Raw genomic sequence first — 14,887 nt, forward strand, 5'->3', positions numbered from 1 at the left:
CTGACATATTGAGTGCAGCACTTTCACAGTGTCATCTTTCAGGATCTGAAATAGCTCAACTGGAATTCCGTCACCTCTATTAGCTTTGTTCGTAGTGATGCTTCCTAAGGCCCACTTGACTTCACATTCCAGGATGTCTGGCTCTAGGTGAGTGATCATATCATCGTGATTATCGGGGTCGTGAAGATCTTTTTTGTACAGTTCTTCTGTGTATTCTTGCCATCTCTTTTTAATATCTTCTGCTTCTCTTAGGTCCCTACTATTTCTGTCTTTTATTGTGCCCATCTTTGCATGAGATGTTCCCTTGGTATCTCTAATTTTCTTGAAGAGATCTCTAGTCTTTCTGGTCCACTGGAGAAGGGAATGGCAAACCACTTCAGTATTCTTGCCTTGAGAACCCCATGAAAAGTATGAAAAACAAAGGTAATTTAACTTTATTTTCTTGAAAGCTAATACCAGTAGAGAAAGTACGGAGAGTAGAACAACATTTAATAATTCATTATTCTTTCTTAGTTTCTCTAAATATTAATATAATGTCTGTGTATGTGTACATGTGTGTGCTCATTTCTGTCTGCCTCTTTGTGATCCCACAGACTGTTGCCAGCAGACTCCTCTATCCATGAGATTCTATAGGCAAGAATACTGGAGTGGGTTGCCATTTCCTCCTCCAGGGGATCCTCCTGACCCAGGGATTACACCCGCATCTTTGGTGTCCCTTGCAGTGGCAGGCAAATTTTCTTACCACTGAGCCACCTGGAACCCCCAAATAACCTCTAAAACACATATTTAAACTTTTGATAAAGGATTGATTTTAACTACTTTAATGCTTCAGTAAGACTTCATGTTTAAACTGAGAAAGTGTTTTAACTACTTTAACACTTAGGTAATACTTCATGTAACTTGATATAAGTCTAGAAAAGGTAACAAATGATAAATTAAGCCCTATAGTCTGCAATCTTAAGCAATTCACCTAATTTCCTCAGTATGATTAAGTGTAAATTGCCTTGGAGTTATATTATAAGGAAAAGCTGGTAGTTCATCTAAGCAAGGTCTTTAATCAAAGAAGCATGCATGCATGCATAAATTATATAATCCACAAAAAATTCCTCCATGAAAGTTGCTTTACCATCTTTTATCTATTATCAATACTAGAGCAGCATTGCTTTTAAACCAATCAGTATTTCCCCAACAGTTTTCTATTTGTATGAAAGTTTATTATTGAATCACTAAAGTAAAAGCCATGAAGGCAAATCACTGAACTCAGGTGATACTGTATGCTACAACCTTATCTGTTTAAAAGGATACTTTCTATATAATACATAACAGCACTCTTTAACCATGCTGGTATGAAGTTATAATTTCCACTCATGTTTTTATAATATTGGAAAAGACCATGGGAAGCAGGAAGAGAAGAAAGCATGAACAGTGTGATAGAGATACAGGTTCAAAATACATGTGTGCACATACACACAGATTAGACAGGAAAGTAAGTAGGTAGGTAGACAGACACTCGACAAGTTTATAAATGTTATTCTAGAATTACACCTGGGGGCATTTTCCTCTTATGTTTTACTCTAGGTATTAAGCAACCACAGGTCATAGATAGTATACTAGGTTTAAGGATTTATATTAAAACTAGCAGTGTTCTTTATCTTTCCAGAGTTTGTGCTTAAAATAAGGTAGATAAAATAAAAAGAATGACTTTTAAAATAACTATAAAAGTATATTGATATTCATCAATAAAAAGGAATAAACTACTAATACATGCTATAACATGGAGCCTTAAGATCATTATGCTAAGTGAAAGAAGCCAGAAGCAAAGTGAGGCTCTCTATATGAAGTGAACATAAAGGCATAAAAATATTAGTTTGGTGCAAAAGTAATCACAGTTTTACTTTACTAAATTTTGTTGTTTGATACTGGAATACATTTTTAAATAAATATGGTTATATATTATACATCATTTTAATGCACATTTCTCCCTTTATGTTTTTTTTGCTGACTTACTATTGTTGTTCAGTTGCTAACTCATGTCCAACTCTTTCCGACCCCATGGACTACAGCATGCCAGGCTTCCTTATCCCTCACCATCCCCCAGAGTTTGCTCAAATTCATGTACATTGAGTCAGTGATGCTATCTAACCCTCTTATCCTTTGTTGCCCTCTTCTCTTCCTGCCCTCAATCTTTCCCAGCATCAGGGTCTTTTCCAATGAGTCAGCTCTTCTCATCAGGTAGTCAAAGTATTGGAGCTTCAGCTTCAGCATCAGTCCTTCCAATGAGTATTTAGGGTTGCTTTCATGTAGGACTGACTGGGTTGACTTATTACTTGCTGCTTATTGCATATTTATTTTAGACTATGGAAATGATGTTAGACAAAAAGCAAATTTGAGTAATTTTCTTATTCAAGTTCAAATGGGTTGTAAAGCAGTGGAGACAACTGGCAACGACAACAACACATGTGGCCTAGGAACTGCTAATGAACATACAGTGCAGTGGTGGTTCAAGGAGTTTTGCAAAGGAGACAAAAGCCTTGAAGATGAGGAGCGCAGTGGCATAAAAAACTCATGTAGAGACTGTAGTAAATACTCTGCCTAATGATTAAAAATTGGGCAACATCTGAATAGTCCTCTTTTTTGAGGAGACCTATTGCAGATCATACACTGGGAGAAGAGAATTCACCCCAAGCTCTCTGTTAGCTGTTCTTCCACAGATCCTTATATGGAGGTACAGATAATATACATGACTTACACACATCATAATATTTAATAGATGATTTTGAAACAAGACAGTTATCAACAAAAAGTGAGATCATTGCACACTACATACAAAATAAAATTCGAGGCAATACATCCAGTTTTAAAAATTATAAAATAATTTTAAAGAAAAAAATCTTTTTGCAGATCTTCTATGGGTAAGACTCTCCAAACAAACAAATTATGACTCCACAAGCACTATAAACATTTATATTTCAAAAACTATCAGCACAAAACTAAAATGCTGGGGAAATCATCTATAACATATATGATGAAAAAGAGTAAGAAGCTGCCAGAAATCACTGAAAAAGGACAACCAAACTGAAAAATACGAAAGAGAATATATTTTTATTTTCTTAACTGATGTATGTGAAGTTGGGAGGGAAAGTAATATACTGAAGTAGAAGAAAGTCTTAAAAATGCAGATAGAAATCAAAGTTTTTTGTAACTTAGAAGTAATTTTTGTGAGCCCAATATTAATAGAATCCATTAGACCTATGATGGATATATAATATAATACATTATATATTATATAATATAATGAAGTATTGCATTGACAGCCACTTAAAATATGAGTGTGTGTTAGTCCCTTAGTTGTGTCCGACTCTTTGTGACCCCATGGACTGCATCCCACCAGACTCCTCTGTCCATGGGATTCTCCAGGCAAGAATATGGAGTGGGTTGCCATTTCCTTCTCCACGGGATCTTCCTGACCCAAGGATCAAACCTGGGTCTGTTGTATTGCAGGCAGATTCTTTACCATCTGAGCTATAGGGAAGTCCACTTAAAATATATTTGTAATAATTCTGAATAACCTTGCAAAGACCAACTGCCAATGATTGATACATGACAGTTCTAGCATATAAAGATGTTGACTGTATATATAACCAATACAATCTGAACCAGCCAGTTTTACCACATATGAAAACCATAAATTAAATACAAAATTTTTTTTAATTTTATTCAAGAATATAAACAAGGAGTGTATCACACAGTGTATCATAGGTCCTTAATAACAATCCCTAAAAAAGCCCGCTACAAGAGCATAAAAGTATGCATCAATATACTGCTGACATTCTATTGCTTCAAATTATATTTAAGTCGACTGTTTCAGCACTAAGTACACATTTTCATTATAAAGCTGACAACTGTTGCTGCTATTTTCAAAGTCTGGAATGTTACCTCTTCTTCCTCTTCTATCAAAATCCAATATCCTTTAAAGTTCAGCTCAAAGGGCTACATCTCCTAGAAACTTTTCTCCGTTAGCATTTATCTCTGCATTCCCACTCTAAAAGCACCTTGTTTATTCCTTTAATCGCAGCATAATACAACTGTGCCTTTTATTAACTAGCTGATTACCTTTGGATCTCTCTCACTTATAAACTCTCTGAGAGTTATTTTATCTATGGACAACAACCTATTAGTCTCCGTCTTTAGACAACAACTAACTATAGTATAATGCTACGCAAGCTAGCAAAGACATTTTCTAATTGAATGAATAAAAGAATGTACCACAAGTTTCATGAAAGAATGAGAAAACACTGATATTTTTATTCACTGAAATAATTAAAACTATAAACTCATGAAACATAGTAAGTGGGCTAATAATTTTTTAGAGGAAAAGGTTCTGAGAGACATATTCCTAGGATATGGACAGGAAAGAGGCGATGCCACAAACCTCAAAGAAGTCATCTTGAATATAAGAAAGCAATCCATACAAAGGTTCAGTGACAGAATAAGAAAGTTCTTTCTTCACCTTCACTCTCCAAGTGGAAACCTAAATATTTCCTACTGGCATGGACAGAATAGCCTGAAAACAGTGAAGAGAGGCTTAGCTCTTCTTTCCAAATGCTTAAAGAGATAAGTGATGACTAGCCGTGCTCTGGCTGCCCTCCCATCATGAAAGTAAGATAGCCAAGCAATTGAGAAGTCTCAACTCACTCAACTAGACATAATGCTTTAGCTCGAAAGAAATGGAAAACTCCATGCCTGCCCACAACCTTCATCTCATAGAAAAGGTAAATCCACTATTCAGCTTTAAAATACACATTCAAAAAGTTTAGTATGTTTCACAATGACGATTCTGTCCATTTTCAACAATAAAATAGACAACTAGAATTTTACAAATTGGGGAAAGACTAAAACCAAAGTGAAATCGTGAATAATTATAATTATTGTATTGTAATGATTATCTGTATAAACTGTAAATTTTAATTTCTTGAGGGTGGAAAACAATTACATAAATCTTTGAATGTCTCATGTCTAATATAACACCTGGCACATAGAAAGTTGTCAATGTTTGTTGAATAAATGCAAATGAGTGAACTGAAAAAAAAAAACCTATATATTTATTTTGTTTTAAATGCCATATATTAAACCAATACATATGCTGTAGCTTTGATATTAACTGAATATTCAGATAAGTGAGTCTAAACATATCACAGATCAGGAGTTTCCAATCTGAAGCTCAAAGGAAGCAGGGAATGAATCTTTGATATTGTATGTTTAAGTCTTTACACATGTATATGTATTTTTCTAGAGCAGGTTCTACATAGCTGTCATCATACTTTCATAACATAAAGGTTGAAGACTACAAAACAGTCAAATGTCTAAAGATGCATTATCAATTGTAAAAAATTAAAAATATAATTAAATATTACACACAATTTATGTTACACCTGATGTTTTCATCTTTGATGAATCAGAAAAGCTCCTGGATTATATGGAGTAACAAAGAGTCATTAATCATTCAGTATTTAATAAATGCTTTTTCAATCATTTAAATGTAGAAAATGTGGGAATTTATTATTATACTTTGTGAAATTAAAAGATACTAGCTATATCATCATTAATAGGCAACCAATATTACTCATGCAAAACAAAAATATTCAAAAAATTATGCGACATGACATTAATACAAAAGTGGTTAAGACATTTTCATAAGTGAAAATAGCATTTTTACAAAACCAAAACTAGTAATCCAGAGTTAGCTAGAACATTTAACAAAACAGGAAAAGATAAAGTCCTGGGGTTCTATATCCTAGTACTCTAACCTAAAAACCAGAAGTAAGTAAAATAGATAGGAGCTCTCAGAAATCCAATGTTGTAGATACAATGTTAGTAATTTGATTATACTGCTCAGGAAGGAGCTGCAACAGGTGTCCTTTTTCTAAGAAATCGAATACAAGAAGTCCACTTCTAGAAACACTGTAACATCCAAAACTGGTCAGTTTAACCAAGATGTTTTTTTCTGATATTGAGAATTTTTGATGGAAGGTGAGGTATGAAAATAATTTCACAACATAAAGCATTCCTGAGGAAAGCTTGCAAGCCATAGGTGATGGGCCATACCACACGGCACAAAAAGGCTGAGACCTCTAGGGCCTCAAAGGTGGAGAGAGAATGGAAAAAGGAGAGGTAAACAATAAAAACAGATGATATGAATACTCTGACTATTCTCTCCCTTCCTCTGGGCTCAAATATTAGGAAGAATAAGCACAAACAAGAGTTCTCCCTACTCATCCCATTTGCTCTGTGAGCGGGGATTATACTAACCAAGTAAGCATCACTATACACTGTTAACAGGTCTGGATGGAAATGATTTATGGCCTGCCTCCATCCACCTTACTTAGTAAGAACAGACAATAAGAACAGCGTAAAGGTGTCTCAAGTTTAAAGTAAGTATTAAGCTATTTCTTAAAATCTGAGACAAAGCTAAAAATAAATTCCTTTACACGTGTTATCTAAGAAAATATGCCCAATGTTATCTGTACAAGATGAAACACCGCATACCTAGCTCTCTAAATCCAGCTCTGTAAAGTGAAAGTAACTGTAAGGCTTTCACAGGAGCTAACTGCTACAAATCTCAAAATCCCAAGAAGGTGACAATTACCTTGTCTTCCTACATGAAAGAGGCCATATTATGTACCCCAATGAGTGATTATCAAAATCAATTTTGATGATACAATGATCTTTTAATACATGTTGTTCTCATTATCCCTGATATATTCTTGGTTTTCATGACATCTTATCACAAATGAGTAAGAGACTGAGTATCTGTAGTCCTTTTAACACAGGATTGATAAGACTTCTGCAAAAGCTGCAACTGCCCTGAGACTGAATACAAAGCTTAGGAAATAAAGCTTGTGCAATGCTTTAAAACAAGATGGCAATGTGCCACAGGTCATGTGTAATCATTATCACAGAGGAGGAAAGTCTTCAAGAAAAGCTCCAGCCAAGTAGTAAGGATGCAAAATTGCACCAAATTGCCTCTAATGCACTGAATTGAACATTTATAAAGTGAATTTTAATGAAAAATTCTGGCTGATGATATAGAATTTTTTTCCACCTACCTAAGTTTGAGTTGCATAAAAGTAACTTTCCTCCACATAACTATTTTGTACATTAAGATGTAATATTTAGGTTGTAGCCATGTATTTGTGAAATAAGGTTGCTTTATATCATACAAAAGAGGCACAGCTGTGGGTTATTCCTGTACATTTATTCTAGTACTTCTCAGTGGTAATACTAATGAAGGTGATCCTTTCCTGAACACAAAAATCAGAGCTTTCTGTCTGACTCTCCTGCAGCATGTTGAAGGATGAACTCTATCAAACAGAAATAAAAATGTAAGTGTAACTAAAATGAAAAGACAGATAGTCTGCAAATGCTACTATCTTGCTATTATCTTGCTTGTAAAGATATCGCCCTATATCTTCAGACATATTTTAGAGTTTCAATGAATATATTCAGAAAAAATTGATGACATTCATTTTAACTTAGTATCTCAGAAGAAACAGAAATATAGGGACTGGATATCCGAGAGACATATAAGATGCATAGAATATATAATAAACATATTATTATATAGTTTCCCAGTGCTTTCATTATATACACGTGAATTAATAACACTGTCAGAAGAAAATGATTATGCTATATAAAATTAATGTTGAGTCATCACAGCTGTTTTAAAAACAGCTAACTTTTTATTTTCTAATTTCATTTCATGTTATTTTTTAACATAATATACTTGCTGATTAATTTACTGTAAACTTTTAATGATAAGCAATTGCAACACACCAAGTGCAAAAAAATTTTAAAATTATATCTTGTACCAAGTTAGAGGAACATTATTACCAATATGTCGCTTATTCCTACATTTGGCAGGCCAATGAAAGCCAGCGGGATAACACTCACCATCGGAAGAGGATCACAGTAACAGAATTCTCAGAATGAGCAATGTAAAATTCAGGGGGGAAAATTCAATGAGAAGAAACTACAAAAGTGAAAGTATGTATGTGTATTTTGAATGGTATGATGGGGTATGGAATGTACTTTGCAAAAAGGTAAAGTTGAATGAAAATATTTGAGAAATTCAAACAAAAATTTCTCTGCTTCAACCTTAGGGTTTTTTTCCCCTCCTGCTAAAACAACAGAAATCAGGGTTTTCAATAAAACATCCCTTTGGGCTCTTCAAATTTAGTTACCTTCTATTTCAAAACTTCTTATCTCTAGATTTAATAGGCTTCACATAATCATTTTCACATAAACTAAGTTGTACCTACACATTAACAAAATATTCGGACCACATGAAAATAAAATTTTCCTCCATCCAACAAAGCAAGGAGTAAACTTAGAGGCCATTTCATAATAAAATTTACATATGTAATTTAATTAGGGCTTCCCAGGTAGCTCAGTAAAGAATCTGTCTACAATGCAGGAGACATGGGTTCGATCCTTGGGTCAGGAAGGTCCCCTGAGGAGGAAAAGGAAACCCACCCCAGTATTCTCACCTAGGAAATCCCATGAACAGAGGAGCCTGGCAGACCACAGTCCATGGAGTCACAAAAGAGTCAGATACAACTTAGTGACTGAACAACAATTTAATAAATTAAATCTTTAAAGAATATTAACTCACTAGGAACATCTTAGTGTTCTCAGCTTGAGCCACAGCAGTTAGCAGACACACAGTATATAAAGAAAATGTTTCCTTACTACTACCCGTTTCATATTTTTACATCTTAAAATATGGCTACATCTTAAAACTGACAGTAAAGTATAGCTTTTATTAATAACACATAAAACAATGGTGCGTTTTACAAACTATTGTTTAAAATTAGACTTAACAGAGTAATAAATGTGAAATTTAATGCTGAACTGAATTAAACCAAGATGAAAGTGCACTGTCTGTTAAATACATTAACTCTCAGAAAACTGAAATTCAGGCTTTTTGAACACATTATTTTACATTAGTCTGTTTAAAAGTTTGCACTTTTATATAGAATAGATTCAGTTCAGTTCAGTTCCTCAGTCGTGTTTGATTCTTTGCGACCCCATGAACCGCAGCACGCCAGGCCTCCCTGTCCATCACTAACTCCTGGATTCCACTCAAACCCATATCCATTGAGTCAGTGATGCCATCCAACCATCTCATCCTCTGTTGTCCCCTTCTCTTCCTGCCCTCAATCTTTCCCAACATTACGGTTTTTATCAAATGAGTCAGCTCTTTGCATCAGGTAGCCAAAGCACTGGAGTTTCGGCTTCAACATCAGTCCTTCCAATGAACACCCAGGACTGATCCTTTAGGATGGACTGGTTGGATCTCCTTGCAGTCCAAAGGACTCTCAAGAGTCTTCTCCAACACCACAGTTCAAAAGCATCAATTCTTTGGTGCTCAGCTTTCTTCACAGTCCAACTCTCACACCCATACATGACCACTGGAAAAACCATAGCCTTGATTAGACAGACTTTTGTTGGCAAAGTAATGTCTCTGCTTTTTTAATATGCTGTCTAGGTTGGTCATAACTTTCCTTCCAAGGAGTAAGCGTCTTTTAATTTCATGGCTACAATCACCATCTGCAGTGATTTTGGAGTCCAAAAAAATAAAGTCTGACACTGTTTCCACTGTTTCCCCATCTATTTCCCATGAAGTGATGGGACCAGATGCCATGATCTTCGTTTTCTGAATGTTGAGCTTTACGCCAACATTTTCACTCTCCTCTTTCACTTTCATCAAGAGGCTCTTTAGTTCTTCTTCGCTTTCTGCCATAAGGGTGGTGTCATCTGCATGTCTGAGGTTATTGATATTTCTCCCAGCAATCTTGATTCCAGCTTGTGCTTATTTCAGCCCAGTGTTTCTCATGGTGTACTCTGCATATAAGCTAAATAAGCAGGGTGACAATGTACAGCCTTGATGTACTCCTTTTCCTATTTGGAACCAGTCTGTTGTTTCATGTTCAGTCCTAACTGTTGCTTCCTGATCTGCATATAGGCTTCTCAAGAGGCAGGTCAGCTGGTCTGGTATTCCCATCTCTTTCAGAATTTTCCACAGATTATTGTGATCCACACAGTCGAAGGCTTTGGCATAGTCAATAAAGCAGAAATAGATGTTTTTCTGGAACTCTCTTGCTTTTTCGATGATCTAGCGGATGTTGGCAATTTGATCTCTGGTTGCTCTGCCTTTTCTAACACCAGCTTGAACATCTGGAAGTTCATGGTTCATGCATTGCTGAAGCCTGGCTTGGAGAATTTGAGCATTACTTTACTAGAGTGTGAGATGAGTGCAATTGTGTGGTAGTTTGAGCACTCTTTGGCATTGCCTTTCTTTGGGATTGGAATGAAAACTGACCTTTTCCAGTCCTGTGGCCCACTGCTAAGAATAGGTTATATCTTTTCAATTAACTTTAAAAACAACCCAAGTCTTTTGAATAGGGCGTTTAACCCTTTTACATTTAAAGAAGAACTTACTCTTGCCATTTTGCTAATTCTTTTCTGACTTGTAGCTCTTTTGATCCCTGTTTCCTCTTATGATCTTCCTTTGTATTTCATTGATTTTTTTTTTTTTTGTCATTAGATAAGGTCTGATTCCTTTCCCATTTTCTTTTGAGTACCATCCATAGATATTTTCTTTTTGGTTAACACAAAATTTACATAAGACATTTTACAGTTAAAACTGTCTCAAGCTGATAAAAAATAAACTATCACACATAAAAACGCTACACTTTTACTCTTCCCAACACATACTCTATATCACTGACATTACAACATTACAATGTTATCCTTTTATATTGTGTACCCACTAACATGTATTTACAGGTGGTCCTTTTTTATACATTTGTTTTTTAACTTCTATACCAGAATTAAAATGATTTACAAATCATCATTACAGTATTACAGTATTCTGTAATTGGCTATAAATTTACTTTTTCTATCTTATTCTTTCATATATACTTTCATATCTGTCATGTTACTGTTTAGCATCCTTTTAATTTCTTTATTCTTTAGAACCTAAAGACAACACATATTTTATAAATAAAACTGGCCAAAAAAATCTGCATCAGTATTGTTTGACAATGACAAATCAGAATTGAGCCTATTAGGCTTAGAGTACTGAAGGAGCTGTGTTGAAACCAATAAAGCAGATTCAGTCCATTAAAATCTTCACCCAATACCTACCAGTTCCTCTGCTTAAGTACGGAGGTTTAAAGAACTTCACGACACCATAGACATTCACAATCATGCCACCTTTAAGTTGATTCAGGGGTGTATATACATAATGTGTGGCTGGAGCCTAAAGAAAGACAGTGAATATATCAATATTATTAAGTATTTATTTAGATTTTAGAATCATGTTATGATCAATTTGTAAGTTAATAAATTGATCTGCATCATTTCTTTGTGTCTAAAAAGAGATGGCTTAAAAAAAAGGGAAATGCACAGCTTATGAAGGTTACCGTATAAACTAGTTTTTCTTATAAATATCTTTGATTATTAATGTTGCAATCTGTATACAACTTTAAAAAAAAAAGCAGTTTAAGAGATTTTAGTTCTAGTTTTTAACCTTAACTAGAATCACTTCAAAACTTATGGCATATATTTGTTTTTCTTATACTGCTATGAAGATTTTACTAAGGCCTAAATAAAGACAAATTTGAATATAAATGATACAAAGACATTAAAATGGTAATAAAAGAAGAAAATATATGAAATAACTGTACATAAGTTTGGAAATAAAAGGGGAAGTGATTTACAGGGGTTAGGTAAACCATTTCTTAAAATCAGCAATAAAACAATAACCTAGGAGACCTCCCTGGGATGGAAGGCGGCTTTACCAATAGCTCTCCTCCACATCTGTAATGCCCCTAAGGAACAGGTTGGTCTTAGTCCTCATGAGATGCTATATGGGAGACCTTTTGTTTATGTCAGTCACCTCTTCCTAGGTTCAGAGGCTCAGACCTTCCAGTTTTATACCATGGCCATTGTGTACTTCCAACAAGATATACACTTGTGGGGTGTCAACTAGGGCCCAAAAGATTCTAAACAGCTACCATTATATGCTCCAGGGACTCAAGTCCTGATTAAAGTCTGCAAAGATGGGTCCGAAAAGCTCAACTTCAGCCCACATGGAAGGGCCCCTACGCTGTAATACTTTCTACCCCAGCAGCAGTCAAGGTACTCAGACACGACTCCTGGATTCACTACTCATGAGTCAAGCCGTGGAAAAAAACAGAAGAGGACACTCAATATACCTGTGAGCCCCTGGGAGATCTCAGACACCTATTCAGGACTACAGATGAGTGTCATACCAATGAACACCCCCAAAATTAAGTTTCCGGGGATAAGGTTTCTCAGAACAGTTCTAAAGAGCAAACACAGCTTGGCAGGGAATGTACTCCAAAATAGACATGAGATAAATCTCCTGATCCCTGAACAAGGAGGGGCTTGAGTCATCTTGAATGAGACATGTTGTTTCTGGGTAAATACCTCCAGGTAAGATAATAAAGTAATGCTCAAAATTCTCCAAGCCAGGCTTCAGCAATGCATGAACCATGAACTTCCAGATGCTCAAGCTGGTTTTAGAAAAGGCAGAGCAACCAGAGATCAAATTGCCAACATCCGCTGGATCATTGAAAAAGCAAGAGAGTTCCAGAAAAACATCTATTTCTGCTTTATTGACTATGCCAAAGCCTTTGACTGTGGATCACAATAAACTGCGGAAAATTCTGAAAGAGATGGGAATACCAGACCAGCTGACCTGCCTCTTGAGAAACCTATATGCAGATTAGGAAGCAACAGTTAGAACTGGACATGGAACAACAGACTGGTTCCAAATAGGAAAAGGAGTACGTCAAGGCTGCATATTGTCACCCTGCTTATTTAACTTCTATGCAGAGTACATCACGAGAAAACGCTGGGCTGGAATAAGCATAAGCTGGAATCAAGATTGCTGGGAGAAATATCAATAACCTCAGATATGCAGATGATACCACCTTTATGGCAGAAAGTGAAGAGGAACTAAAAAGCCTCTTGATGAAAGTGAAAGAGGAGAGTGAAAAAGTTGGCTTAAAGCTCAACATTCAGAAAACTAAGATCATGGCATCTGGTCCCATCACTTCATAGTGATGGGGAATAGATGGGAAACAGTGGGAATAGTGTCAGACTTTATGTTTTTGGAGTCCAAAATCACTGCAGATGGTGATTGTAACCATGAAATTAAAAGACGCTTACTCCTTGGAAGCAAAGTTATGACCAACCTAGATAGTATATTGAGAAGAAGAGATATTACTTTGCCAACAAAGGTCCATCTAGTCAAGGCTATGGTTTTTCCAGTGGTCATGTACGGATGTGAGAATTGGACTGTGAAGAAAGCTGAGCACCAAAGAATTGATGCTTTTGAACTGTGGTGTTGGGGGAGACTCTTGAGAGTCCTTGGACTGCAAGGAGATCCAACCAGTCCATCCTAAAGGAGATCAGTTTTGGATGTTCACTGGAAGGACTGATGCTGAGGCTGAAACTCCAATACTTCGGCCACCTCATGCGAAGAGTTGACTCATTGGAAAGACCCTGATGCTGGAAGGGATTAGGGGCAGGAGGAGAAGGGGTCGACAGATGATGATGGCACCACTGACTCGATGGACATGTGTTTGAGTGAACTCTGGGAGTTGGTGATGGACAGGGAGGCCTGGCGTGCCGTGATTCATGAGGTCGCAAAGAGTTGGACACGACTGAGCGAGTGAACTGAACTGAAGTTAAAGAAAGTCTTACAGTCCTCAAAAAAAAAATTCAGATCCTACAGGATCTCAAAGAATGAGCAGGAGAATTCTAGGGGTCGCTACAATCTCTCTTTGGGGGATCCTTCTCCTGGTGATGGGAAATTTGGAGTTGGCTAATACCCGTATTAATCACTGTTATCACCATATTGATGGTGCTTATGATTGCTCCATGTAGTATCAATTGTCTAACCCGTTTTGTCTCTGCCCAGGTCAACAAGCTACAACATTCAGTGCCAGTTCAACAAGGATACATAAAACTAGAGCCGACCACTGAAAATATCACTCACCCTTAGATGGACACTGCTATAAGGACTCTGAGGCTTGAGACTAGCAAGAGGGGGAGGCCCAATGCCCCTCCCCATCCCAGTTCAGCAGGAAGTAGCCAGAGAGACCTCAACGCCCCTATTCCCAAAGAATTGGGCCTCCCATCTTGAGTCTCTTGAGGGAGGAATGTTAGGTAGTTAGAATAGGAAAACAGAATCCAGAATGGTGGTGGCTAACTGAGAAAGAAAGGAAAAAGCCCAGAAAAATAGAACAAAGGAAGGCCTGAGGAGTGGAGTGAGAACCTCAGGTGAAACAAACAGCCCTCCTGGCTAGCCCAATTTACATAGGGCAGGTTCAGGGGGAGGAGAAAAGAAAAACAAATAAAATGAGGAGCCAAAATTGAGACTCTCTCTCTCTTCTCTGTGCTTCTTTTGGGTTGGCCCGCCCTCATGCCTCGAGGATGTATTTTCCTTTGTTTGCCAAATAAAACTGAGCTGTAACCAAGCAGTAACACTGAGCTGTAATAACACTTGTCCGTCCATTGCTTCAAATTTTTGCTGCGGCAAGACAGAACTGAGGAAATTACAAACACTATTAGTCAAACAATCCTGAAAAGGGCTCAGTCACTTGGCTCTGTCACCCACCAATCTCACTCCCAACTGAAATAAGGTTACCTATCATACTAACAGTTACAATTTTTTAAATCTAATCAAAATGAATTGGTTTTTTTCAAGAAGGCTCAGGTCAAACACAAGAAGGACAGAGCTAGCTTAGAAATCTCATCAAACCATGATAAAAAAAATGAAAGAAAAATAATG

The 14,887-nt window shown here is 36.4% G+C and overlaps 1 protein-coding gene across 11 annotated transcripts in view; it reads right to left on the minus strand.

Annotated features, from left to right (window-relative positions):
- POT1 (protection of telomeres 1) overlaps positions 1 to 14,887 on the minus strand; it is a 98,351-nt gene that overhangs the window by 59,636 nt on the left and 23,828 nt on the right. For all 11 annotated transcript variants that reach the window (XM_005205670.5, XM_015470412.3, XM_024991139.2 and 8 more), the window contains one exon: positions 11,209 to 11,323. In XM_005205670.5, the coding sequence (XP_005205727.2) occupies positions 11,209 to 11,323 (115 nt within the window). The remainder of the gene's footprint in view (positions 1 to 11,208; positions 11,324 to 14,887) is intronic.

Source organism: Bos taurus, chromosome 4 (genome assembly GCF_002263795.3).
Source record: "Bos taurus isolate L1 Dominette 01449 registration number 42190680 breed Hereford chromosome 4, ARS-UCD2.0, whole genome shotgun sequence".
NCBI lineage: Eukaryota > Metazoa > Chordata > Mammalia > Artiodactyla > Bovidae > Bos > Bos taurus.